Here is a 25,202-nt window from a genome sequence, read left to right as displayed (position 1 = left end):
CGCGCGGCGTGCACGTTAATCCCAGTGAAGTGGCGTAGAGTCACAGGGAGGGCTAAGGAGGAAACAACACAAGAATAAGTGGAGGGGGCAAGGGGGGCCAGATAAAGCGGTTGACCCTCGCCCCTTCAATGACCCGTGCGATATCGTTCCACTAAATTCTCTGACGCGCCTCCCCAGTCGAATGCGAGGCTTCATCTACAGCAGGCCACACCACCGAACGCTATTTCCCTGCAGAAACGTCGACTTCGATCTCGTCGCGCAACAGAACCGGAAATGCGATTCCTAAGCTTGCTGCTCTTCTTCTCCTGCTGCATCCTCGCCTGCCGATGCGACGACCAGAAGCCCGCTGGTGAGTTGAATCTTTCACGAGAAATGGAACACGCTTTTTCTCTCGCGTCACAGGGCTCGCGATGTGCATCGATACGTTATGACATTAATCCAATGTTATCCGAACGATTTTCCAGCGTTGTGCAATCCAAAGTCAAGTTCAAAGGCCGATTTGTCGCTAGCGCGAAGTGCCTATCGTTTCCTCGAATTAACTGTAGAACAGCTGATCTGCAAAACAAATAACTCGATTAGAATCTATTCGCGGACAAAATATATCTTTGTGTGGAAAGGTTTTTACGCCTGAGACCTAATAACGAATACGAAAATTGTGAAAGGAATATTTTTTAACACGATGCTCGAACAATAACGCTTTCCAGGCAAAAACGACCAGGCAGCTCAGATAGCGCTCGGCGAAAAGCGACTCGGGGATCATATTCGCGCGATCTTGAAGCACTATCAGCAGGATGATCCAGTGGGGCTACCCGGGGCGCCAATACCGGACCCCATGCCAGTGCCGGACATGAAGCACTCATTCTCCATGTACACCATGAACCTCTACAAAGCCAACGTGTACGGCCTCTCCAAATTTCGAATTGTGCGCATGGACTCCGAGCTGGCTGCGATGCAAGTGAGCCCTCTAAAGATCCTGCAACAGAAATAACTCTGGTCACTTTCACCCCGAGCTTACCGCGATTGCCAACTACGCTAGGACAGGCCATTGTGTTCGTCAGATACAAAAGCCCGCAGATATAGGCTCTTTATCTCTGCAAGTCGCTTCTGAAATACCGATCGTTAATTATACGTTTGCAATGCGTCGGTGACTAACCGTGACAGGATCGCCGTCTAATTGAATCGAGACGCGAGAATCTCTGCCAAATTGGTTCGCGAAAGAGATCTGCTAAGAGAAAAATAATCCCGAATGGAATTTCACTTGCGACGCATAGTCATTATAACCTTCCTTCCCCAAGGTCTCCGTGGCGTTGAGTATCCAGTCCTTGGACATCCGTGGACTGTACACTTTATCATCGTGGCTGTCACGCTCGGCCGGTAACTTCACCGTGAAGTTGACGGGGGTGGTCGTGAAGGGAGTGGCGAGGCTCGAGGTCGGCGCCGACGGTAAGTTGCACGCCCAGGACATCGACATGGACCTGACGTTCCAGAAGATTGACATGGACTTCCAGAACCTTGGCTTCCTGGGCTCTGTCTTCCAAGGTGTCATCAATTCCATAGGCACCTTCATCTTTGACAGCATCAAACCCTTTATATTGAAAGAAGTCAACGATAACATACGGTACGAACGATTCCTGCAGCATCGACCGCGCTGCTTGGAATGGGTCCAAAGAAACGGCCCTGACGAGTTCATGCTTTCAGGGGCGAAGTCAACAAACAGATATCTCAGCTGCCGCAGTACTTCCCCAATTCTATATCGCCGTTCGACATGGCAGTCGCGGAAGGGCGCAAGCAAGTGTCCCAGATGGGTTATGACCCGTTCAGGGTAAAGGACTACAGCCAAACCGTCGGTATATTCACTGTCACGTCCACGCACACCTGGGTTACCGGCCTGGCCAGCTTCTACCGAATGGGGAACATCACGCTGAGCATGGAAAATGGAACAGTAAATAGTTACCTTTGATTGTTCTTTTAAATTAAATATCAATGCCTGGCATTGATGGAGGTATAGCTCAACAAATGTAAATTCTACAGGAGAAGCAGTTTAAAACTCGCATAAAGCCGGGAATCCACTTGAAAGCTAAGCTAAGCTCTGCTATCTAACTAACTCGAGCTAACTTAGCTTCGGGAAAAAACAGCAGAGCTTAGCTTAGCTTCCAGGTGGATCCGCGGCTGAAGTTGAATTCTGATCACATACATTTCTTTAAATTGCCCTTTTTCGATTATGCCACTACCAATGCCAAGCAACGATATTAAATCAGCGCACACGAAACCTCTTAATATGCACCAGCCTAATAAGTCGGCTTCACGATATACCTTCCTCTCGAACGAGTTATTCGATTGGAATGCATTGATACACCGCATGCCCACCTCTGCAATCTAATTGCAAGCCAAACAGCTTATTAGCGGCGTTACATCATCTCTATTACGTAGCGTACATTGTAAATCAATTAACAGATAATCAGTCGTAATCGCGACCCATAATTGTCACGAGCGTTATGCAACCCGCCCGTAGGCGTCGAAAAATATCAGGTCCCGTTTCCTTGTAAAGGTATACGCAACCGTGGACGTTGGCACTCAAGAGATCGAAGGAAAGACGCATTGGGAAGTGAGCGTCATCGGCGGCTTCCTGTCCAGAGCCGGCTCGGTTACCTTCACCATACAATATTTTAGGGTTAGGGTGACGCTGAGCCAGCCCCTCGACACGCGGAAAAGGCCCTTCCTCGAGGAGCTTGATCTTGAATTGGGTAACATTCAAACCCGAGTTCACGGTGCTGGTACCATCGATTATCTGATGGAAGCCAGCATCAATATACTGCCAAATATTCTGAGGTTCGTCGCCGTCCATGTGTCCTTTCATTTCTCATTTGGGATTGCGGTGGATTTCACACGATGATGGCTTTTCTAACAGGAATCAGATAATGGACGCCATAGAGGGACCACTTAAGAGACGCATGCAGGTAGAGCTGCAGAAAGTGGACGTCGAGAAGCTGATCTACGAGAAGATACCGGATATAGAGGAACAGGCTAAGTACCTTCAAGGTATAGTCCCCGAAGAGGAGACTATTCTGGAACAGCCGCTGCCTCCTCAGGATCAGGACGAGCAACCGTTCTCGGAGAGCGAGGAAGATCGGGGACCATCGTGATCTAGATGAGAATTGAATGCGTTATTCGATGATTAGGTCACTTATGATCGGCAGGGGTCCGAGTGCTTCGTATTCGACGGCTGTTCGCCGCACTTCGTGCACTTTGTAAATATTTCTACAGCTTATCGGAATAAATTTTTTAAGCGTATGCCTCCCCGAAAGAAACACCGACTCTTAGCGTTTGCTATTTAATGAAAAACGGCTAATAAAAAGCACAATAGCGTACAAATAGCGAACCGCAGTTACGCTGAAGCGTAGCGGTTACAATAGCCAGCGAATGGTACATGAAAATATCCGTAATACTAAATGATACAGAACGAAGAATATTCCATTATATCCTTAAATAGCATCTCACTTTCAAACAAAACGGTACTTGATACATTCCTCTCAGACTTTTTGTTACAGGCGACAGATATGAATCACATAAGTTATATACCTTTACATCGCTTCCCTTCTACCGAATAATTTAAGTTCTTTGGATGTTTCGCGATGCAGTTTAAACCTTGAAAACACCTAAACCAAGTCCATATAAATTACTTAACAACGTACACAACTAAATAATCAGAGCATACGACTAAGATTAATCTGTGAATAGAAACAGAACTTTAGAAATGAAGAATAATAACGAGGCTCTCTACAAATACAATAGAGACAGGAATTAGTAATCGATCGCTGATTATGCGGCTTTGATCGCAGGCGCGTTGGTGCGCTGAATCGGTACGATCCTTTCCCCCGGTGCTGGGAGGGCAAGCGTAGGGGCTGTGATGGTAAGTATGCCATCCGAAGATAAGCTAGGTTTCACGTGACCGATGTCGTAGCCCTGCGGTAACACGTATCGACGCACGAAGTGTCTCGAGACGTAGCCGTGCTGGTCCTTCTTCTCCTCGTGTTTTCCCTCGATGGTGATGCACTTATCATCTGTTCGGACAGTTATCTCTTCGGGCGCGAACTGTTGGACGTCCACGACCACCTGGAACTTGCTCTGGCTTCTGTCAACCGTCGTGGAACCGCCAACATCGTGCTCCAACTGCTTCATCACGTTTTTCCATGGACGGAAGAACGCGTTGAAAGAGGGCATCGCTGGTGGTTGCCAGTGGTCATCCGTGGTGGACAATTTTCTGAAATGGTCCTCTAGCTCACGATGGTAGCGATCCATGTCGCCCCACCAATTGCGGAACAGCTCCCTCGGTACCAGCGCCATGTCACTTCGATCGATCTGCGCATAAATGTTAAATACGCCGTTTATAATGCGCGGGAACAGTCAACATCGTGGCCTTGCACGGAATTTTCGAAACTATGAAGTTGAGCACCCCTGAATTTTAAGCGAATAGAACTTATTTTCAAGGTATTTTCTGAGATTCGTTTAAGTGCGAGTTAATTAATACTTCGTATCAGGCACGGGGCTGGCAAGGACAAGGCCACGGAGTTTAAACGCTATCGGTTCAAATATCGACCACTTCGTGTCAATACCTAACGTCTAAATATATTACAAACTTTGACGAATATATCGTGTGAACGCTCTGTATCACATGTCTACGCGAGAATCCCTTGCAAAACGATAGAGAAACGACAGTCGCGTACGGGTTCGATGGTAACGCCATACACTGAACGCTCTACTATATTTACGTCGCAGGTAAAACGTTGCACGCAATTCAGTGAAGCAGTCACACCGGACTGTTTTTTCACGCATTTCTGCAGCACCTATTTTTAGAACGTTTCCTTAACGTTACGTGCACGTTGGAACCGGCGTTATTCGCTACGAATTACTCGGGATACACGCGATACGTTCACACACAACAATTACCGACAAGGAGAAAAGAAAACATACATTTTCGGTGGGATACGTTTGCTCGCAATCACTCGTAAAAAAGTAGAGTCGTTCGTTCGTTGTTTGTTCAGAAAGTCGTGCGACTTGTCACCTCGAGGTACACTTACCGACTGACTGCGCAGTACGACGAGCAGCCTGTTTATATTTGCTTTGGCGCCCTTTTCGAGATTCTTCGGGAAGCACGACGCGCGCACGTAAACACCTCCGAATATTCTCGCGAGCAGACTGAACGTGAGCGACGTCCCGACCCCCCACCACACCCAGGCATGCTCGTCCGAGGCGACGAATCATCGCGTCCCTCGCTTCCCGTTCGTTCGAGGTGTTTCCCTCGAAGCTTTTGGCGCGATTCAAAACACCTTCTCATTCCACGCTTTTCTATACTTCTCTGTCTCGTTAATATCTCAGTGACGCGTACTCCTCGCGGCAGTAGATCTTGTCGAAGTTTATGCAAGATGTTACGTAAAAGTTGACGCGAATCTTACATCCTCTTTTCCTTAACAAATCGCACTTTGAATTTCACGTTTATATTTCGCGAGCAAATGTAGTCATTTAAGTGATTGTAAAGCATATTTGAAGCGTTGGGGTTGGACGAGGAGATTCGTTCAGGCTAACTAGAGATCGATGATGCATGCAGAAAACGATTTGTTATTCTAAATATACAGTTCCGGGGAGGGATACTTTTAATCGATGACGAATACTATTTATTTCGGGATCGATTTAACGCCAGAGAGAAATCGAAGAATAAAGCTACTCTGTCTACGCGATTGATGCATCAGGGGGCAGAACGGTGGCGTGTATCAAACGCCGATCTATTTACAATTTGAACTCTCGATCTAAAGATAAACATTCAAAAGCGCGACTGACCGGACGGTAGTGACCTCTCTACGGCCGCGAGCACACTTCGCGGGACGAAAAAATTGCAGAGTCGGTACGGCAGAGATCAACACGCTCCTCGTTACCACAGGCCAGTATGGACGAACTCACGCGCATGCGTAGCCTCAAGCTGCGCGGGAACTTTGAATTTCTCTTACACATTTCGACGTCTGTAATATAAAAATTAGAAAGAACTATTCCACAGTTTTCTGCAACAAAGATTAATTTATTTTTATATTTATTATTTATATTCTCAGATTAATTTTGTGTCTTTATTGGTTAGGAAACCGTACTATCCTGTACCTAGCGGGAAACCTTTCTAATATTATATATATTTCTTGTAACATTCGCTTTACTTACACACTAACTATGTACAGGAATGGATTGTACTCTTATTCTTCTAAATTGTATTATTAAGACGAAGTTTTAGATGGGTGGCAGCACCTTGTACGGGTTAAGTATACCGTTCGGGTCCATCATTTTCTTGAACTCCTGCATAAGCGCGATCTCCGAGGGGGTTCTGCTCATGTGCAGGTACTTGGTCTTCGTGAATCCTATCCCGTGTTCGGCGCTGACGCTGCCGCGGAGGCTCGACACGTATTCGTAGATGAATGGGTGCAGCTGTGCCGCGATATCTTCGTCGTACGACGGTATGGAGACTTGCACGTGGATATTCCCATCGCCTGATATGTGAACAAACAACGAAGTGGAATGTCGAGGAATTCCTCGATAAATCGTTATCGAGGCTTACCCAAGTGCCCGAAACCGCTGATCCTTATGATCCGTTGATCGCGCAGTCGCTCCTTGAGCACCTCGATCACCTTGTAGAACGACGGCAGAGGAATGGAGATATCGTACTTGAAGACGTAGCCCTCTCGCAAGACCACCTCGCTAATTCTTTCTCGGAGCGCCCATATATTCTAAACAAAGAAGAAGAAGAAGATGAAAGGAACCTCCTTGTTGTCGCCGCGTGGGCTTAATTTAAAGTGACCAGACGTCCCGGATCGAAGACTCTAACTAACCATTTTCAGCGTTTTTAATCACGCTTTAATTTCTCGCAAGTACGTCTTTATAATTAAATAAACTAAGAAAATGGTGTCCTCGGGAATGCGTTAAACTTTTTGTCTTACACGTCCCGCAGTCCAACATCAAACATCTGGTCACTACTGAGAACCTAAAGTTCCACAGCCCTACGGTTTCGAGTCGCAAAGTAGCGGCTGGTTGTGAAAAGGGGGGCCGTTACTTTTATTTTTGCAGGGTCGGAGGTGAGAGTACCGTCCTCGACGATTTCCTCGACGAGCGCCGTCTCCACGAAGGAGGCAAGCTTCTCCTCGTCATGAGCGGCGTTGCTGCCGGAGGTCTCCAGGAGGACGTAGAACTCATGGCCGTCGATCTTGGACGTCAGTGGACTTTTCAAGCCCGACCCGATCGTAACGTCCAACGACAGCTTGTCCATCATCTCGTACGAGGACAGGATCTCTCCCAGCTCCCTCTTGGCCAGCTCGAACGTCTTCAGCACCTTGTCGAAGCTGTTCAGCCCTGGAACCCGCGGTTCGTTGTAAGCAGGCCGCGAGGCAACGCGTGCAAGACTCTATCGTACCTAACAACGCCACGTTTATGGCCTTGGGAAGCGGAGGGCATTGGATCGCGACTTTGGTCACTATCCCTAACGTCCCCTCGGACCCTATGAACAGGTGCTTCAAGTGATAGCCGGTGTTGTTCTTCTTCAGCGTGTTCAGGCAATCCACCACGTCCCCGTTCGCTTTCACCTAGAAGAACCTGATTGACAACACCGCGAACTCGGAGATTCCAAAAATTATAAAACTTTGGGGACACGCAGGGGATTTCTTCCTGACTACAACGCACTTTTCTTTCGCGGCCCAAATTCACTCCAACGGGGTGAAATTAATCCTCGAAAATTTGGCCACTTTTCCACTTCATTTTGTAACTCGCAATCTGTAAGAGATAGGAAAACAGTTTCCAGACAAAAGTTACTTCGTTTAATTAGATCCGTCATACGGTGGAAGTTTTATCAAGTGTTAAGCCAACAATGGTAAAACTTTTACCCTTTGCTAGATCCAGTTAAAAGAAGTAAATACTGTCTTGAAACTTCGCCTCCATCTCTTCCGGATTGCGAGTTACAAAATAAAATGAAAAAATGGCAAAATTTTCAGGGGTTAATGTCACCTCCTTAGAGTGAATTTGAGCAGCAAGCAAAGAGTGCGTTGCAATTAGGAGGAAACCCCCTACATATTCACAGAGCTTCATAATTTTTTGAATTTCCAAATTTCAGATCTTCCCTTGCTAGAACCCGCGCGCGCGAGAACAGGTGCCTCGCGTGGCCTTTCCCAGCCCTCGCCTCAGCACTTGTCCTCAGACTCGGGTGAAAACCGCAGAAAAACTCTGAGCAAGGCGTTGCTGCGGTCCAAAACCCAATTTCTTCTTCAGCACAGGGACCATTCCTCTGTTCTCTCGCGCGCGGGTTCTCAGTTAAATGGATAGCCGCCGTGCACGCGCTGCTCCGGCTATGAAACTCACAGCCTCCAGGCCCAAAACGTTCCCGTGCAGGTTTCCGTAGCGGAGGAGCCTCAGGCCGCCCGCGTTCGTCGACACGCAACCCCCGATCAGGCAACTACCCTTCGCGCCGAGATCGAGCGGCATCATCAAGCCCACCGTCGACAAGTGATTGTCCAGGTCCTCCAGCACGCAGCCCGCTTCACAGGTCACCACCCCTAACATGGACGACGTGGAAATGAAAGTAGCCGAGGGGACCGCGCGCTCGGATCCTGGCGTCGAGTCTCCTCAACGGCTCGCCGCGGTGATTCGAGCTTCGAGGAAGGAACTCTCGCTGCCGCGGGACCTCTACCAACCTGCCAGAGCGTCCGTCTCGATCAGCTTGTTCATGAGCTTCATGGAAACAACGATCTCGTCGAACACGGGCACGCTGCCGCCTACCAGGCCCGTGTTGCCGCTCTGGGGGCACACCGCCAGGCGCTTCTCATCGCAGTACTTCAATATGGCAGACACTTCCTCCGTGGTTTTCGGCTTTAGCACCAGATTGCTTTTACCTGCAATTTAGGTACTTATTCCGCGCTGAATGTCGGCTGAGTCCCAGGATTCCTCGACTCCGGGAGTGGCGAAGGATCGAATTGAAGGGTCTTCTTGGGGATACGAGTTAACAAAGCGGGATGAGGATTTGGATTTTTTTCTCCGAAGAAAAAGGGGAGTTAATGTAACCACGAGTGAAGTACCTAATTCAAGAGCTTTGTGGAAAGAAAGTTCCTTTTGCTTAGATAAATTGGTATAATCCCCTAAAGGATTTTATTGAATTCGCGTTAAAAGTATTTTTATCCCTTCAACTCGACTCCTCCGAGATTAAGTTCTGGGGTGGCCACTGATGGAGATTGTAGCTTGGAATGGAGACTTGCGCGTGCGAACTTCCATCCTGGATCACGGTTTCACCAAGATGCTAAAGGATCCACCTCTTCTGCTTACCTCTGACGATTTTGGCGTGATCTATGTTGTAAGCCTCGCATTCCTCCGGGTCGGAGACCACCCTGCTCGAGCCAAGTAGGCCACCGAAGAAGGCAGCGTGCTCGTCGGAGATCCTGGCGTAGGGGCCCCGCTGCACCTTGTACCTGTCCGCGGTGAACGCTGGCTTCGCCGAGAACGAGCGGAAACTCAACGCGTTGCGAAACGCACGGAGCGGGACCTGCGAGCACATCTTCTGCAAAAGATGCGCAGCGTTGCTTCCTGACCATCGACTCCGCGACCATCGATCGAGCCGCGTTCCTTACCGATCGCCCATTCGAAAGAGGGATCCTCCCGGCTTCTTTATGCTCGCGGTTTCCAGGATTAACCGCCCGGCCGGATTTAAGTTTTCCGATAACGCTGGCCTTCCATTAGCCGCGTTTCTGCAGCTGGATAAGTTTAGGTGTCGGGGGTATTTTCGTACGCGGCCGGGAGAATTCCTAATTGGAACGACTGCGCGTATTTACGTAACGCGGCCGAAGATCGCGGAGAAAAGGATCGAGGCTCGATTCTTGGTCCGCGAAGGACTGCTGGTGCTACTTGGGTCCGCAAGATGTTTCAGGACTTATGGCTAGGGATACCGCTAGAAAACTCGTCATGCTTCATGCTTCTCACAAGTTACTCAGACTTCCAGCGTTCTTCCTTAAGACCCACTTCAATGCAACATAGCTTTTTATTCAGTGGCGGATTTAAGGCAAACGTGGCGAACGTTCCGAGGGACCCATTTTTCGGGAAAATGAGAGGCAGCTTGCTAAAAACGAGGTCAGTACGACGGTGCAGGACAAAAAGTGTAGTTTGGAATTGGATGAAATTTAATTTCCATTTAATTATGGGACCCTGAGGGCCATTTGGGCAGAAATAGGGGCGGATTTAACAGCGAGGCCCAGGCAGCAACTGCTCATGGGCCGCGCTGTTAAATCCGCCACTATTTTCATTATTGCCCGATTGACTCGTGAAGCAGTGTTAAGTCTCCACTGTTCACTGTACTGGCAACACCTGAATGCGGATGGCATAAACCGAAGACAGCGGAGAGATCGTCGCGCTGCGAACGAAATCGCAAGTGACTTGACTCGCGTAGGAGAGGCTCGCTCGGAGGAAGGAAGCTGATGGATGATGGTCGACGACTGGCGAGCCAGGAGGGTGGGGGGGAGATCCCGTGACTGCCAAAATGATCGTCATCGCGCGCGGAGGACCAGGCGTGGCGTAATTACGCGCCCCCAGCTGCTTCCATTTTCTACGCGCTAATTCGCCTCCTCGATGCCCCGATCGACGGACATCGAAATATTATAATCCCACGGTGAATCTTGATGGGGCGACTCCCCGTTCCCCTCCAACGCAGCCACCACCTCCTCCTCTTTCTCTCGGGCGCGCCGGCGGTTCCCCCCACCCCGCCGGCGGGACTCGCGTGTCGCTGAAGAGGATTCGCGAGGAGGCAACGCGTGGTAGAGTATTACACGAGATCCCCCCTCCCCCCACACCCCTCTGCCCCACCACGCGGTGGGGAAAATAAGGTCAGGGGTAGAGGAGTCGAAAGAGCGCGAAGAGAGGAGCGACGGGAGAGAAAGAGGGCAGATGGATGGACAGCCGGAGATGCAAATCCATTCCGGTGGGAGGGGGTTGGGGAGGGAGGGGGTAGGGAGCGAGAAGGGGGTGGAGGACAACGCGAATGGAAAACAGAGACGCTGAGAAGAGACTGGAGTAGGAAGGGGACCAATCGTCGCGACGACCGAACACTGCCACGTCCCGCGTCGCTATATGCACGCGAGTGTCCTCTGTGTGCACGGAACCGTGCGAGGGACGATTTATACCGGTCGCGGTTGTGTCCGCCGACACGTACGTACACTTCCCTTCGCCGGTGCGTACGTACGCGTTCGAGCGACGCTCCGTGTAGGAGATCTGGACTAACACAGTTAGGTAACAGCACGGTGTGGAGGACGAGCGTGTGCACGTATACGCGCGTGAGACGCTCGATATAGATGTGGGGAGTCGCTAGAGAACAAGAGCGTAGCCGTGAGAGCCCCGCGCGAGCGCGCATGCGCGACACCGCCGCGGAGCCAAGCTAATTTCTCAGTGGCGGCTCGAATCATTAACTTGTTACCTTGGCAACCCCGGTCGACCTAAACCATTGGCTGCCGCCTTCCCCCACTTCGCACTCGCACGCTCTATCGGTGGAACAACAAACTACGCACGCCGCCACGCTCCCTCGATAGGTATACCGTGATTCTCCCAGCATCGCGCCAACGGGACTATACGCTGTCGCTGTCTCGCTTTAATGCGCACACTTGTAGGATATTCTCGTGCACCGACGTGCCTGTCGCCGAGCAGCGCGCGCGACAGAGCGAGAGCGAGAGAGAGGGAGAGGGGGAGAGGAAGGGAGAGAGAGATGAACGTAGCCACCGTAGGGACGTGGTTGCTGGGATGGCGCGGCCCCAACTCTTCCTACCCTCCGCACGAAACGTCCTACCGTTGACTCTTGCTTCTTTGGCGAAATCCATGACCGGTATTGGTAGATGACCGATAAATCGGCTGCGTTTCGTGCGGCACGCTTCTCTTTCCATGACTTCTCGCGCTGAACAGTAATGTCTCGGCTGGGTCCTGTATTTTCAGGTGGAATTGTTTCTTTCGAAGTGCTGGAATGACGGAAGTGTTATTGATCTTCAAGATCGATGATGAGAGGTTATTGAAAAATTAGTGGGTAAGGCAAATTAGTACTTAGGTGGGAAACGGTGGGCCGCGGAATGCTTCCGTCGGATTGAAATAGATCGAGAACGGATTATGGCGAAGATCTTGAACTTGTAATCGATACTCGGCAAGGATTTGTATCCCGATGTGGAGCATGATGGTGTCTCGCTCGTGTAACAGTTTTAGGGATTTATGCCTGAATTAATACGCGGCAGATTCCAGGTACTCGTTTGCATAGTCGTGCGAACGGGTGGCGTTTAATTTTCTGGCTAAAAATGTTGAGGATACCCTCTCCACGGATTGGGTAGGAATCTTCTGTATGGACACGAAGAACCAATCGCGAACGGAATCACATTACGGGGTTTTGAGCGGGGCAGTATAAGCTCGACTTAGAAACAGCTGTGGCAGGGACGTAGCAAGCGATCGGGCGCGTGGGACCCAAGGGGGGGGGGCCGAATTGAAAAATTCGAAAAAATTGCGTCGTATTACTTTCGGATATCTTTATCCCCATTTTCTTTTATATATACTCCATGAGCTTCAATTATTTTTGGTTTGCAACCCCGTATCTACGTTTCCTGTAAATGCAAGATTAGATAAATGATATATATAACCCAAATAAAAGCGAGCATGCACTCAGAAAGATAATTTAAACTATTCCTGTAATAAATTTACAACCATAATTTAAACCATTCCTGTAATAAATTTACAACCATAATTTAAACCATTCCTGTAATAAATTTAAAAATCTTGTACATTTTTCATCAGCAACCCACTATTACATCAGGCGCAAAAATTAGCATAAAAGGGACATATTCCGAACCAAAAAAGTGTTCATAGAATGAAATGTATTTCAAGTAGTATTTGCATACAGCTAAATAGCAAAGAACATTTAGGTCGTGCGGTATGAATCGCAGTAGCGTAGCAACAGGGCGCGATCGCGACTTTGTCCGCTCCTGATGGTATCGTGGAGTTATACTGCGAAATATTCTGCGGACTATAAGCGCGTGTACATGCATGCCACGGTGGACGAGCGTGTTAGTAAAAGGTGCGTGTGTTTGGCGGGAGTGAGTGTATGAGTACCGTTAAGGGGCATGCGCCCGCAGCCACCATATCCAATGGCCCCGCCTTTCACGGTGCAAACGATGCCTTTGGGATTTGTCCTCGCTGGACCAATGAGCGCGCTGGGTTGCCATACGCGACGGGAGAGGTGAGGTTATAGGAAACGAAATGGAGGGGAGCAGGCAGGAGGAAGGGTGGCGAGGGGGACGGAGGAGGGGAGGGAAGCGAGGGGTTCCGTAGACCGTGTGGGAGCAGGGAAGCAGACAACGAATGCGACTACGAATGCTTACGAAACCTCGCTACGTCAACGTATATTATAAGTCTCTTCGAAAAAATAACTATACAGTGGTGTTTTGAAGACGTGCGAGAGACAACGGTGCACGACAGAAAGTTCGGTCCCGTCTCGCGGTGAAATCGGTGCGGTGACAGTGTCTACGGCGTGTTCGAAAACGTGATAGGTGTGACTGCGCAGTCGCCATGTGAGTACCTGAACAAGTATTCCGAAACTCCGTGCGATGGTCGTGCGTGCCTTTCGGTATTTTTAGTTTCCTCGGTAGACCCGCACCGCCCAGCATTATCAGCGCCGATCGCGACCCATCCGACCGTTAATCATGCTCGACGATTACTGAGAAGGGCCGCCGACCCACACGCTCGCGCCGTGAATTATGTCCCGCCGTATCTTCGAACGTGCCTTATTTTGCCCAATCCAATATGTCGGCGTTAGGGACGCTGCTTCGTATATTCGCCGAGGCACGATCGCCTCTGGTTCGCGTGTTACGGGTTTCTCGGCGGACGGGCACGTCGTAAGAACACTATCTAGGGAGCCGCGTGTGTTGTTATTATCATCGTCGTCGTTATTACCATTATGGCGAAATCCATGTTGTCAACCGCCCCCTAGACGTTCGCTTCTCCCCTTCTCCTATTTTTTCTCACTCGCGCGCTCTCTCTTTCTCTTTCTATCCCCCTCGCCGCCCCCTTCAACCCGCCTTTCAATCGTATTTCCCGCTCAGAGAGATGCTCTCCCTTTTTCTCTTCGAACCCCTCGTCCTGCCGCTAATTATGATGGTGCCAGCGAGACGACATTTTGTTCCTTCCACACGAATACCAAGATGGATCATGTGTTTTTCGGCTTGTCGATACTTGCACGCTTTTACGCGCAATGCAGGGTCCTTCTTTACCGCTCGAGACGCGTTCGAACCTCTTTTCTTTTTATTTTAAATTCATTCCGAAGCTTTTGAAGTTCCACTGTCTTTCTCCGTTAGCTTTTCATAAATCACGATTTACAACGGAGATATGCTTCTATTATAGTCGATGCAGCAGATAAATGCTGTTAGTTACCCAATATTTAAATATCAAATATTAGAATATAAGTGATTCGCTGCGTATACTATAATTATTCAAATTAGTGGAATGCGCAAATGAATCCTTAGCCGGAAGTGTTTTTACGAATTCAAAGGAGACCTTATCGAGAAATGCAATATTAAAAAAGATAGGTTAGGTGAAGGGCCATAGTCGAATTTTCTTTCAAATAGAAAAATACCGTTTTCTATGTTCCTTAATGTAGAAATCTACGAAATATCAAATAATTGAGTACGCGAAAACAATATAATTACACGTGAATACACAAAATAAAACATCTCACGGCGTTACTGAGTATATATAAATAGATAATTGTAGCAACTGTTTCCCAACGTATGATTTAATTGCTATGAAACGTTCATGCAACAAATAGTTCAATGATTCTGTTAATAACCATTACCAGTTGTTAGTGAATCTAATATACTCAAAGATCGTTTACGATTTACATTTTGAGGTTACCTTCCATGCTTAATGCCTTGAAATATCGTAAAAATGCATAAATTACGAAATATATTGGTAGTAATATTTACTGTACACCAGAAGAGTCTCTAACACTTTCATATTCCATTTGCGGTACATCATAGTTTCGGATGTGGAGTCACGAGAAATATCGCACTCTGTATATCAAACAACCAACAACCACCACACGAAATATGTATCTACTTACATTCTTAACACATTGACTGCCCAGGGAATTCTGCGTGCGTTGCTGAGCACGAGTAGCATTTTCATTATTGCGAGCATATATTGATAAAATATTCCGTAATACGATTGAATAATACTATACATATCTGTATCGATAGCGTGTTTATCTCATGGTAATCCCTGACGACCATCGGGGTATCGCAATGCGTTTGCTTCATATTCCGGCGAATAAGGATAGAAAAATTCTCGGTATGAAAACCGTGAAAAATCGGACGAAACTTGGTTTATCTACGTTATTGGAAATTTTTCAGCCAGTCGCGTATGATCAGTATTGCAGTCAACGTGTTGATAAATATTCGCCACTTTTGACACCTCACTTTCGCAGTCTCTTACCAATGGCCCAGACAATAATGATTTGGCAGAAATTCGAATAAAAAAATCTCGAGACTCCACGTGTATCGAGAATATTTAGGTTATGGGCAGTAAACATTGCATAACTTGTTTAACTATTCTCGCAACACCACAAACACGAATATAAATAGTAAACGTTCTATGAATCGCTATTTCACTGAACTAATGTAATAGCACAACTTTCATACATAATTACTTCTTATGTATCATAATTATCATAAATTACGTACTGAAATAAACGACTTATAAGAATTACATGGATTATAATTGCAAATAAACCTCGTACTGTAGAGTTACTAGTATCTACAAGTTGATATAATGTAATCTGATCTATTTATAACAAGTGATATATATATATATGTGTGTGTGTGTATATATATATACACACACACCCACACACACATATATATCGCTTAGGATATGATATACATATACATATATATATATATATATATATATATTCTATGAACATTTTTGACAAACTAGAAATTTCCCCTTTCAGGTGCAGCAAGTTAAAAAGATTAAAAGCATTATGTTAACATCAAACACCTGTATACAATGGCAAGAAAAAAAGGCAATGAATTGCTGAGAATTTAATAGCGGGGCAAAGAATACTTCTTTTTGTAAAGGAAGTTAAACTTCGAATAACAAAAAGGTGTGGGAAAACATGACAGATGTTAAACCAATTGGAATCTCTCAAAATCAGCCGCAACAAGCTCAGCAACAGCAACAGTCACAACAATCGCAGCAGCAGCAGCAGCAGCAGCAGCAGCAGCAACAACAAAATCAGCAGCAGCAAATGATGATTGCAACTCATGATATCCAACAACAGCAAAATGTACAGCAGCAGCAGCAACAGCACGTTCAGCAGCAATCGTCTCAGCAACCCCAGGTACAGCAGCAAGTAGGGTTTGTCGTTTTTTTAAAAACCAGTTTTTATTATAAATTTGTAAAATTCGAAAACCGGTTTTTCAATTTAAAAAACTGGTTTTATATACTAGAATATGCAGAAATTAATTAATTATTTAATTAATAACGTTAACATTTTGACTTGAAATCGCCTTGGACACAAACATATTGTAGTGGGTAACAGTTTACTGTAAAACGGTGTACATGATATATGATGGTGTACATCTACCTAAACCTAAGCATCATTTAATGTACTTTATCTGTATCGCCTCTATTTCCATTCTTTCTTTCCATCCGAACAGTTCCACTCCATATTACAGTATTCCTTTTATCAGGTAATCGAACATGAGGCATCTTCTCCTGAAATTATCTTTAAAAATTCTTTCCCCTATGCCCCATACTTGCCGTACTGCCACATTTGCTTTTTTCACACTCTCCTGTAAGTGCTCCTTTACATTTCCATTTTTTGTAAATGGAAACCCAAATATACAGAATCCTTGACCGTTTCGATCACCTGATCTTTCCATTTCCTGATTGTTTTCCTTTTCTTTCCTCTTCCCTTTCCAAACACTAACATTTTAGTTCAATTATATATTGCCCACATCGACGATTTCTCCTTTTTAATTTTTACTTTTCTCTCTATTCCCCTTTTGCCCTCCCATTCCTTTTCTCCCGCATCCCATTCTATCTTCACCCCTGTTAAAATACCACCTTTCGCTTTTCCTTTTCTGGTTGAAATATTTATTTACTATTTTAATTATATTTTTTTTGTGAAAATTAGAAAACCGGTTCAACCGGTTTTTGGAGAATAGTGGAATTCGAAAACTGTTTTTTTTTTCAAAAGTCGGTTTTTGTATCACCCCTAGCAGCAAGCACAGCAACAAGTACAATCTCAACAAGTTCAACCGCAGCAGCAGCAGCAGATTCAGCAGCAAGTGCAATCGCAGCAACAAATGCAGGTTCAGCAGCAGGTTCAGCAACAAGTACAACAGCAAGTTCAGCAGCAGCAGCAGCAGCAACAGCAGCAGCAGCAACAGTCTCAACAGCAACAGTCTAACAATGGACCCCACAATGTTGTTCCCACTCAGGTGCAGGTGCAACCACAGGTAGCAGCAATTATGCCCCAGCAACAGGTAAACCATTCGCTTGCTAGTAGACTTTTCTGTTTTAAGAATAACGCAGCGTTCTATCGACCAACGATAACACTAGTTTACTGCCATTTTGCGCACTAGATGCCACTATTTTTTTCTTGTGTAAAATGGCCCGCTGATTTCGAAAATAAGGTCCAAAAAATTTTCTATGGATACGGTTTCGAAATATCGACAGGTAAAAAGTTCACCTGTCGATATCTCGAAATCGTATCCATAGAATTTTTTTTAGATCTTATTTTCGGAATTAATGGGCCATTTTACATAAGAAAAAAATAGTGGCATCTGCTGTGCAATTCTTTTTTTATTTTGTAAACTAGTGTAATCTAGATATTTTAAATGAGCAACTTTGTAAATTTGTAGGGTGCTGTTGCAGTATCAATGCAACATCCGCAGCAAGGTGTCGGAGGTGTATCCATGACACTGTCCGGTCAGCAAGGAGCAACGACTATAACCACCATGGCTGCGCATCCGCAAGCGGTGCAGGTTATTCAGCAACCCATGCAAAGTCAAGCATATCACTTACAGCAACTTTATAATACTCAAGGGACGCCGTTGCTCATGCCAGGAAACTTAGCACTCCATCCTGCGGGCATCAATCCATCTTCTATACAGGTATCTAAACACACCCATGACGTATCGTACTCTTAAAACATTCAAATCCTTCCCTAAGTAGGATGCTTTACAGGTCATAACGGCTGGAAAGCCATTTCAGTCTGCCGCTCAATTGACGCCCCATATGTTAACCACCGCGTCGACGCAGGGCCAAGGTGGTGGTCATCCGTCAGCTGGGGGAACTAAAGTGCAAGGGTTCCCTACGGGTTACCTGCCAGTGCCTACCTCTGCTACGCCTGGGGCTGGGCAGACTTTGGTATTCGGACAACTAGGAGTGCTCGGTTCCCCGCAACCTCCTCCGTCCTTACAACAGCAGCAGCAACAGCAGTCTGCGAACAAACAAGACCAAGTACAAAAGGTGTCGACTCTTTGCTGTAATTTGATTTTCTAGCAGTTAGTAATCCTCTTATATCTTCCGCCTATGTAACATTTTGTGTGTTGTTTCTAATATCCGTAGTATACAACATGTACAGCGGCTACACCGTCTGGCGGCAGGGGCGGCATGCAATTTGCTCCATGGCAGTTTACGCCGCAAGTTGCTTGGACGGGGATACAACCACCAGCACTCCTCACGAATCAGATATTTATTAGAGGCCCTGCACAGCAAGACATGTACATACAAAGCCCACAACCACTCCAAGCTCATAACGGTAAGTTTAATATCCACGTCAAACGATCATGCACTGCTTACCCAAGATTAGCTTACTCTTGTTCCTGCATAGCGTTAGCTACGCAACAACAGATCCAGGGCGTGCAGCAGATCGCTGCAGCTGGCGGGAAACCAAAGGTAATGGATATACAGCAACAGCAACAGCAGCAGGGTAAGCAGAGCACAGGTGGACAACGACCACTGAGTATTCTACCGTCCTCCCTGCAAGCGGTGCAGGCTGCCAATATAAGAGCGGCTAGTTCTGTTTCTACGCAAACCGTTCACGGAGTACAAGCCACGGTACATGTACAGGTTACTATAATTAGAAGCACCGGTTGAAAGAGAGATTCAACCGGTGCGATTAACGAGTCGCGCGAACCAGATTTATATCGACATTTCGGTTTTCATATAATAAAGTCTCTTTTTTTTTATGTTCTATAATTTAGAGTGGAAAAGGAAGCGGCAATAGCGGTAAAGGTCGCGGTAAACCGCTGCAATCACCGCAGCAACAGCAGCAGCAGCCGCAACAAACGATGCAGCAGCAACATCAACAAGTTTTCATTCAACAGAAACAGCACACGCAGCAGCAACACCAGATGCAACAGCAGTATCAGCAGTCGCAGGTGCAACCGTCGCAACAGCAAATACAGCCTAAACCCATGATGAGTGAGATAGCGTTCCAAGTTTTGTCTTTAGAGTTTTTTTTCATATAGTTCCAGATATCTGACTTTTACGTTTCCCTTCTTTACAGCAAACATGACTCTACAACAGCAACAGCAACAAGGCGTAGTTCTCAGCGGGGAACGGCCGATTATGCCTGTGGTGTCAGTAGGCGGCGTCGGGGTCGGTGTCGGGGTTGCCACCACGTCTCAAATGAGCCAGGTACAACAATCTCAAATGTCCGCTGTACAGCAATTACCGTTACAGGTAATATTACGTTGTTTTCAGTGAAGATTATCTACGCGAGTGTTGTAGCGCCAGTATCACAGAATGAAATTACTTTTCAGGCGATCAATTCCGCGATACTTGGTAGCCAAATAGTCAGCGGGACGTCTCAGGTTCAGACTATGTCTATGGTAAATCAATTAACGGATCAGTCAACGCACGATAATAATAATTCGACTATAATGATCACATCGCCCGATCGTAATCATCAGGCGGAATGTTCCTTAGTGTTACCATCCACTACGAATGCGCCACTCCTGATCGAAGAAACATCTAAATTAATACTAAAAAAGGAAGAGACAATGCCACTTACGATAGAAGAAATAATAGTACCTCAACCGGAAGCGATGGGTCAGTGTAAGAGACATTATTCAGTTCCGATAGATTTAATTTTGGGGCGGGGGGGAGCCGAGTTGAGCGTATACAAATATTTTTAATGCAAATTGGATAAGATTCTTTGGTAATTATAAAAATTGATTTAAAGAATAAAATCTAATTTTCTCCTCTTTTTACAAAGCTCCATTTTTGGGGGGTGCCCCTTTGCTCCTCCTCGGGGTGCACCACTGATTATTTGTATACGTTTGTTGGTCTTTATGTGGATATTATTTATACATAGACGGGGACCAATGTAAAGTATCCATGAAAGATGAAGAGAATGCAGCCGCAAAACCAGAAGAGAAATCGTGCAACAATCCCTTGGCGGGATTGGCGAACACGATTAATTCTATTACGAATGGTATTAGCAGCGAAGAACCCACAACCATTCCTATCACTGTACCACTCACAGCGAACAGTAAGCATGTGCCGCCGAAGGCAATGGTGAAACCACAAGTGCTCACGCATGTAATCGAAGGCTTTGTCATACAAGAAGGTAACTACAAACGCTCGATCGAATCTCTACGTCTATTTTCTTTAGGAATTATCATATTTACGCTGACGAATACATTCATTACAGCATCTGAACCATTTGCTGTGAATCGAACGTCATTAAATAACGCAGTTAATCAAGACTCTAGTAATATTCTGAATCGTAATAATGGATCCGAGAAGGATAATCACGACGAGCCTCCAAGTAAGATTGCAGAAGATCTACACGTTTACTAATTCACTTGATAGAAGCGAAGTACATAAAATGCATTATCGTTCGCAGGGAAGAAGCACGCGCCGAATTATCCCAGCGACGAGGACGGGAACAACAGCCAAAATGGGAAGTGTGAAACTTGCGGTAACTCGATGGATGAGCAGAGTATGAAGTTCAAGAAAGAAAAACGGTTCTGTTCCTCTGGCTGTGCGAAGAGGTAAGTGGAACGAAAGAATGCGAAGGAACCAATTCAACATGAATTACTATAACACGTTGTAAATCAAACAGCAAAAAACGTGAGGTGAGAGATCGCGACGGAACTGAGAAACAGTGGACTGAAATAGAGACTGACTCGAAGAATATCGATGGAGACTTGATGAAGAAGAATGGAGAAGAGAAGTCATTGTCTACCACGACTACTACTTCGTCTGTCGACGAATCACTGCCGAAAGTAAATCCTGTGAAATGGACGGTGAGAATATATTTTACGCAAGCTTGCTAATTGGGAAACGGTGTTCCACGTGACGATAATAATACAGTACCGTATATTTTCCATAGGTTGGGGAAGTGTGCGATTTCATACGAGGTTTACCAGGCTGTGCCGACTACGCGGAAGATTTTGCTATCCAAGAAATAGATGGTCAGGCACTTATGTTACTCAAAGAAGATCATCTTATGTCAGCCATGAGCATTAAATTGGGCCCGGCGTTGAAGATCGTAGCTAGAATCGATTCTATGCGCGTGGAGTCACTGTCGAATTCTAATCCCACATCTAACAATTCGTAAACGTTCATTGCTTGAGATTTTCATCTTCAAAATTTCAAGTTGCAGCCTATGGGCTACAGGGTTTGTGCAAGTATTTCATCAGATTGTAGGTTTAAGAAAGACATAAGATGTTTCTTTTTTCTTCACATAGGAGAATGAATAATACACAGTACTCTCTCCAGATAACATCGATTTCCACCTCGCGATAAAGACTCGCCGCTATCCCTACTTGAGACTCCACGCGACTCGTTCTTTATTTTCTCTCTCCGAAAAGGTCTCTAGAGTCTCTAGAGAGCGATCGGCCTCAGCATCGCGTGAATCGCGCCGCCAATCCCGAGTAGCGATACTATATCGAGAGAGTATTGTCGCTGTTTCCTTACTTTCCGTTTCGTTCGACAACCTTTCTTCCTCTTCAAATAGAACAATATATCGATTACTATGTTTTAGTATTTCAAAGTGTACTCATCATTTGAAGATCGATCTATGTAAGACGAAGTTTCGTACTATCGCCTGGTATATCAAACGGCTATATCGATATTTCGAATAAAAGCGTAGCTTTTATTTAAATTTTAATTATAATAATGTATCATACTAGGTATATATATATAATAGTTATACGCCCTTTGATAAGTCTTACACCGATTGATTTTTACAAATGTAAATAGACATTAACTTTTCTTGCGTCTCTTTTTAATTTGAGAATGTATATTGCATCTAGGATGTTTTTTCTAAAATACTACGCTATAAAATGTTATGGTTGACTAGAACTATCAAGGAACTGAGTACAAATTATGTCCATTACACAAAAAGAAAAAAAAAAAGAAGAAAACGTTGTATATAAACTATCCGGCATATATACGATGTATTTTGTACTCGAAAATTACTTTTGGAAGGTGTACAAAAATTATTGCCCTCTTCGAGACTTACAGTAATCTCGAAAGAGAATCCGGCGTTTTTAAAATGTTAAGCTTTGTGATGAATAGTGATGTACGTGCATGACAATTTCAAATTGAGATACGACATTTGAAGCAATGCGATTAACACTTATCGACCATGTACTTTGTAAATGTATCATGTGCACTGAACTTGCATACGTGTAAATATTAAACATAAAATGTTTATTTAATATACAAATTTTATAACATGAGATTTTAGTTATTAACAGAAATTATCCTTCCATTTATGGCGATTCGCTTTCGATCCGGCGACTGCTCGCCGTAAGTGCATGAGAAAATATATTTCTATCGTTTGTACTGGGAGGCAAAGTATCACTTTTAATATTATGTAGTATCTCGTGAATGTCTACAGTGAAATGTGTTCAACAAAACGAAGAGGGTATCAATGCGTTATTTATACCGTTATACAGACTTTACACTTAGGAGCGATGTACATATAATATTTATTCCTAAGCATTTAATTCTACATTTGATAATGTACAAGCCTGCGATTACCACGAGCAATTGCGAGCTTCAAAATTTAACAGAATGACTTAGCCAAGGATGTGTTTGCACCCAACGATCTGTACTTAATTTTTATTTACGACTGCGAGAATATCGAGGAACTGTACATAAGTTAAATCTAGGTAAAGATGCACTGATTACGAGAATACGATATAAAGCACATTTGTTCTTTGTCAAATTTGGAAATTACTCAGGGTTTAATCACACAATAAACCTTTTTATACTCGTTCGAAAGACACTATGATAAGGGATGTATACAACTGTGACTTCTCGAATAAAACAAGTTTAAAGAAATATCAACATACGAAATTTAATGCCCGTACGTATCTTTGGTGCTCGATATATATTGCAAGATTATAATCTATATTCTGTGATGTACCTCTCAGGAATACAAAAATTATTTCAAAACAAATTCCTTTATTAAATGACGATATCTGAGAAAGTTGCATTTTAAGGGCTACTTTATTGTAACAAATTACATTCGTGCTTGCACATTAGTCTCACATTAGTTCTTGTATATCTTTCCCTTCCGCCAGTAATTCCTCTTGAGCTTTCCTTTGCATCGCTTTATGAATAGGTCGTACATAACGAATATATTGGTATACCTGATAAGCAACTATCGTGCCTGTAACTACCGTGGTAGCGACACAAACATTTATGAATCCTCTGTGCAACTTATCAAAGATGTATTCCTTGTTTCTGTACTTTGGTAACATTTTTTACTAATACGAGTAATAAGTTTCGCTTAGAGACCCTCAAAAATCACTGAGAAATTATTATAGAATGAAAACAGTCTATTTTCATTGATATGCCTGTAAATAGTTCCACTAAAAATTAGACAATAACATCAGAAGGCAGTTGAAATGCCGTTAATAATTATACACTCTGATACATACTTGACAGTACAGACGAGCAGAGGAATATCGACAACTGTCGAAATATACTGTATTTACTGTCTTAACTTTGAGGTTAAGATACAGCTTCACCCGCTTCAAAATACGATAAATGGATGCTGTGTAAGCATGCTCAACTTTGACCATGAAGTAAGAGTATGGAGACTTATCTCTATTGGGATTGGCAAAGCTGCGATACGCTACCTGGTGGCGAAAATCAGAACCTGAAAGAGTAGATCGCCACCAGGTAGCGTATCGCAGCTTTGCCAATTCCAATATCCCAGACAGAAAAAAGTTGGTCACGAAAAATGTTCCGTATAGCGGGATGTTCGCCAAATGGAATAACTTGGACTTTGTCGTCGTCATCTTGAATATTCATCTCATAATACATGTTACGTACGTGCAGTGCGTTCTGTTCTGTTCATTTCAATTTTAATTTTGTTGAATATTGATTATATACCTCTATAGATAAGTATTCAAAAATATTCTCGTCCAGTATACATTACTTTATGTTTTTCGGATATGTGTATATGTACATCTCCTGTAATGTAACTATGCACTTGTATTTCTAACCTTCTTATCTCATCATCTGTCATTTACAATTTCAAGATGGCGACGACAAAGTCCAAGCTATTCCATTTGGCGAATATGCCGCTGTACGGAACAGTTTTTCTTTGACCACTTTCAATCTAGGCAGATGAGTCTCCTTACTCTTACTTCATGACTTTGAGTAACCTAACTAAACCCAGGGAAATGCGTATTATGTAATGTAGTTTAGTTTTTGGCGAGTTTAATTCTAATTCAATTTAAAATTTGTCGATTTTCTATACGTTTATTTTATTGAATAAATTAATTTCGGACAAGAAAATGGTAATCATGTCGAGGAGCTACCTGTTCACCGATTTCGATGAGGTTTGACTATTATGTTGTAGAAAGCAACATTCTGAACAACTTTTTCCTTTGACGAAAATGGCGAGAGGCCCTACTTTCCGAGATATACGCAAAAATATTTTTTAAATTTCTTGCGTTGGTTTTAGAATTTGAGTTAGTTTTGGGTTAGATTTGTTAGATATAACTGCAAATACAGAACAGACTCGTGATATATCTCGTCTGTGGCTGTTTACAAATGGCATAGTGCACGGGATTGTATTATCATGGCTCTAGCACGGGGCGGGGCGGAGGGGCCCCCCGCTGGGTGGGCCCGCT

General features: G+C 44.9%; 4 protein-coding genes across 30 annotated transcripts; 2 read left to right on the top strand and 2 right to left on the bottom strand.

The window, feature by feature from the left end:
- Positions 1-3,308, top strand: LOC143369164 (uncharacterized). The gene is made up of 6 exons (XM_076812757.1): positions 1-349; positions 705-955; positions 1,296-1,618; positions 1,699-1,942; positions 2,549-2,829; positions 2,909-3,308. Exons 1-6 carry the CDS (start codon positions 274-276, stop codon positions 3,141-3,143), a joined length of 1,410 nt encoding a protein of 469 aa, XP_076668872.1. The 5' UTR covers positions 1-273; the 3' UTR covers positions 3,144-3,308.
- Positions 3,309-3,317: 9 nt separating this feature from the next.
- On the bottom strand, positions 3,318-5,209 carry LOC143369177 (protein lethal(2)essential for life). 2 transcript variants are annotated; one of them, XM_076812785.1, is made up of 2 exons: positions 5,079-5,209; positions 3,318-4,359 (listed from the first exon to the last, which is right to left on the bottom strand). In XM_076812785.1, exon 2 carries the CDS (start codon positions 4,342-4,344, stop codon positions 3,820-3,822), a length of 525 nt encoding a protein of 174 aa, XP_076668900.1. In that variant the 5' UTR covers positions 4,345-4,359; positions 5,079-5,209; the 3' UTR covers positions 3,318-3,819. The 2 variants fall into 2 exon arrangements, with proteins under 2 accessions (XP_076668900.1, XP_076668899.1); XM_076812784.1 differs by having other exon boundaries at positions 4,972-5,190.
- An 867-nt stretch (positions 5,210-6,076) lies between these two features.
- D2hgdh (D-2-hydroxyglutaric acid dehydrogenase) lies at positions 6,077-15,450 on the bottom strand. Of its 8 annotated transcripts, none has more exons than XM_076812743.1 (8): positions 11,474-11,685; positions 9,340-9,571; positions 8,715-8,912; positions 8,383-8,576; positions 7,445-7,613; positions 7,088-7,383; positions 6,596-6,764; positions 6,077-6,527 (listed from the first exon to the last, which is right to left on the bottom strand). In XM_076812743.1, the coding sequence occupies exons 1-8, from the start codon at positions 11,606-11,608 to the stop codon at positions 6,271-6,273; spliced, it is 1,650 nt and encodes a 549-aa protein (XP_076668858.1). In that variant the 5' UTR covers positions 11,609-11,685; the 3' UTR covers positions 6,077-6,270. The 8 variants fall into 8 exon arrangements, with proteins under 8 accessions (XP_076668858.1, XP_076668865.1, XP_076668860.1 ...); XM_076812750.1 differs by lacking the exon at positions 11,474-11,685 and adding an exon at positions 15,263-15,450 and having other exon boundaries at positions 6,078-6,527; XM_076812745.1 differs by lacking the exon at positions 11,474-11,685 and adding an exon at positions 15,143-15,285 and having other exon boundaries at positions 6,078-6,527.
- On the top strand, positions 12,983-22,790 carry LOC143369151 (uncharacterized). 19 transcript variants are annotated; one of them, XM_076812699.1, is made up of 16 exons: positions 12,984-13,595; positions 16,034-16,435; positions 17,307-17,573; positions 17,952-18,203; positions 18,265-18,561; positions 18,661-18,853; positions 18,905-19,164; positions 19,299-19,518; positions 19,604-19,779; positions 19,860-19,928; positions 20,010-20,154; positions 20,414-20,668; positions 20,753-20,869; positions 20,948-21,095; positions 21,167-21,350; positions 21,437-22,790. In XM_076812699.1, the coding sequence occupies exons 2-16, from the start codon at positions 16,199-16,201 to the stop codon at positions 21,662-21,664; spliced, it is 3,048 nt and encodes a 1,015-aa protein (XP_076668814.1). In that variant the 5' UTR covers positions 12,984-13,595; positions 16,034-16,198; the 3' UTR covers positions 21,665-22,790. The 19 variants fall into 19 exon arrangements, with proteins under 19 accessions (XP_076668812.1, XP_076668814.1, XP_076668795.1 ...); XM_076812697.1 differs by having other exon boundaries at positions 12,983-13,595; positions 19,860-20,154; positions 20,798-20,869; XM_076812680.1 differs by having other exon boundaries at positions 12,985-13,595; positions 19,860-20,154.
- The last annotated feature ends 2,412 nt before the right edge of the window (positions 22,791-25,202 follow it).

This window comes from Andrena cerasifolii, chromosome 5 (genome assembly GCF_050908995.1).
Source record: "Andrena cerasifolii isolate SP2316 chromosome 5, iyAndCera1_principal, whole genome shotgun sequence".
Taxonomy (NCBI): domain Eukaryota; kingdom Metazoa; phylum Arthropoda; class Insecta; order Hymenoptera; family Andrenidae; genus Andrena; species Andrena cerasifolii.
Note: the sequence above shows the minus strand (reverse complement) of the source record. Positions and strands in the feature narration are given on the sequence as shown.

Coding starts and splice junctions, on each gene's coding strand:
- LOC143369164 (XM_076812757.1), top strand. CDS start 274: ATGCGATTCCTAAGCTTGCTGCTCTTCTTCTCCTGCTGCATCCTCGCC. Junction 1,619..1,698: donor GAAGTCAACGATAACATACG/GTACGAACGATT, acceptor TCATGCTTTCAG/GGGCGAAGTCAACAAACAGA. Junction 2,830..2,908: donor ATACTGCCAAATATTCTGAG/GTTCGTCGCCGT, acceptor CTTTTCTAACAG/GAATCAGATAATGGACGCCA.
- LOC143369177 (XM_076812785.1), bottom strand. CDS start 4,344: ATGGCGCTGGTACCGAGGGAGCTGTTCCGCAATTGGTGGGGCGACATG.
- D2hgdh (XM_076812743.1), bottom strand. CDS start 11,608: ATGCTGGGAGAATCACGGTATACCTATCGAGGGAGCGTGGCGGCGTGC. Junction 7,384..7,444: donor CATAAACGTGGCGTTGTTAG/GTACGATAGAGT, acceptor CGCGGGTTCCAG/GGCTGAACAGCTTCGACAAG. Junction 6,528..6,595: donor CAGCGGTTTCGGGCACTTGG/GTAAGCCTCGAT, acceptor TTCACATATCAG/GCGATGGGAATATCCACGTG.
- LOC143369151 (XM_076812680.1), top strand. CDS start 16,199: ATGACAGATGTTAAACCAATTGGAATCTCTCAAAATCAGCCGCAACAA. Junction 19,780..19,859: donor TACAGCAATTACCGTTACAG/GTAATATTACGT, acceptor ATTACTTTTCAG/GCGATCAATTCCGCGATACT. Junction 21,351..21,436: donor TAAATCCTGTGAAATGGACG/GTGAGAATATAT, acceptor TATTTTCCATAG/GTTGGGGAAGTGTGCGATTT.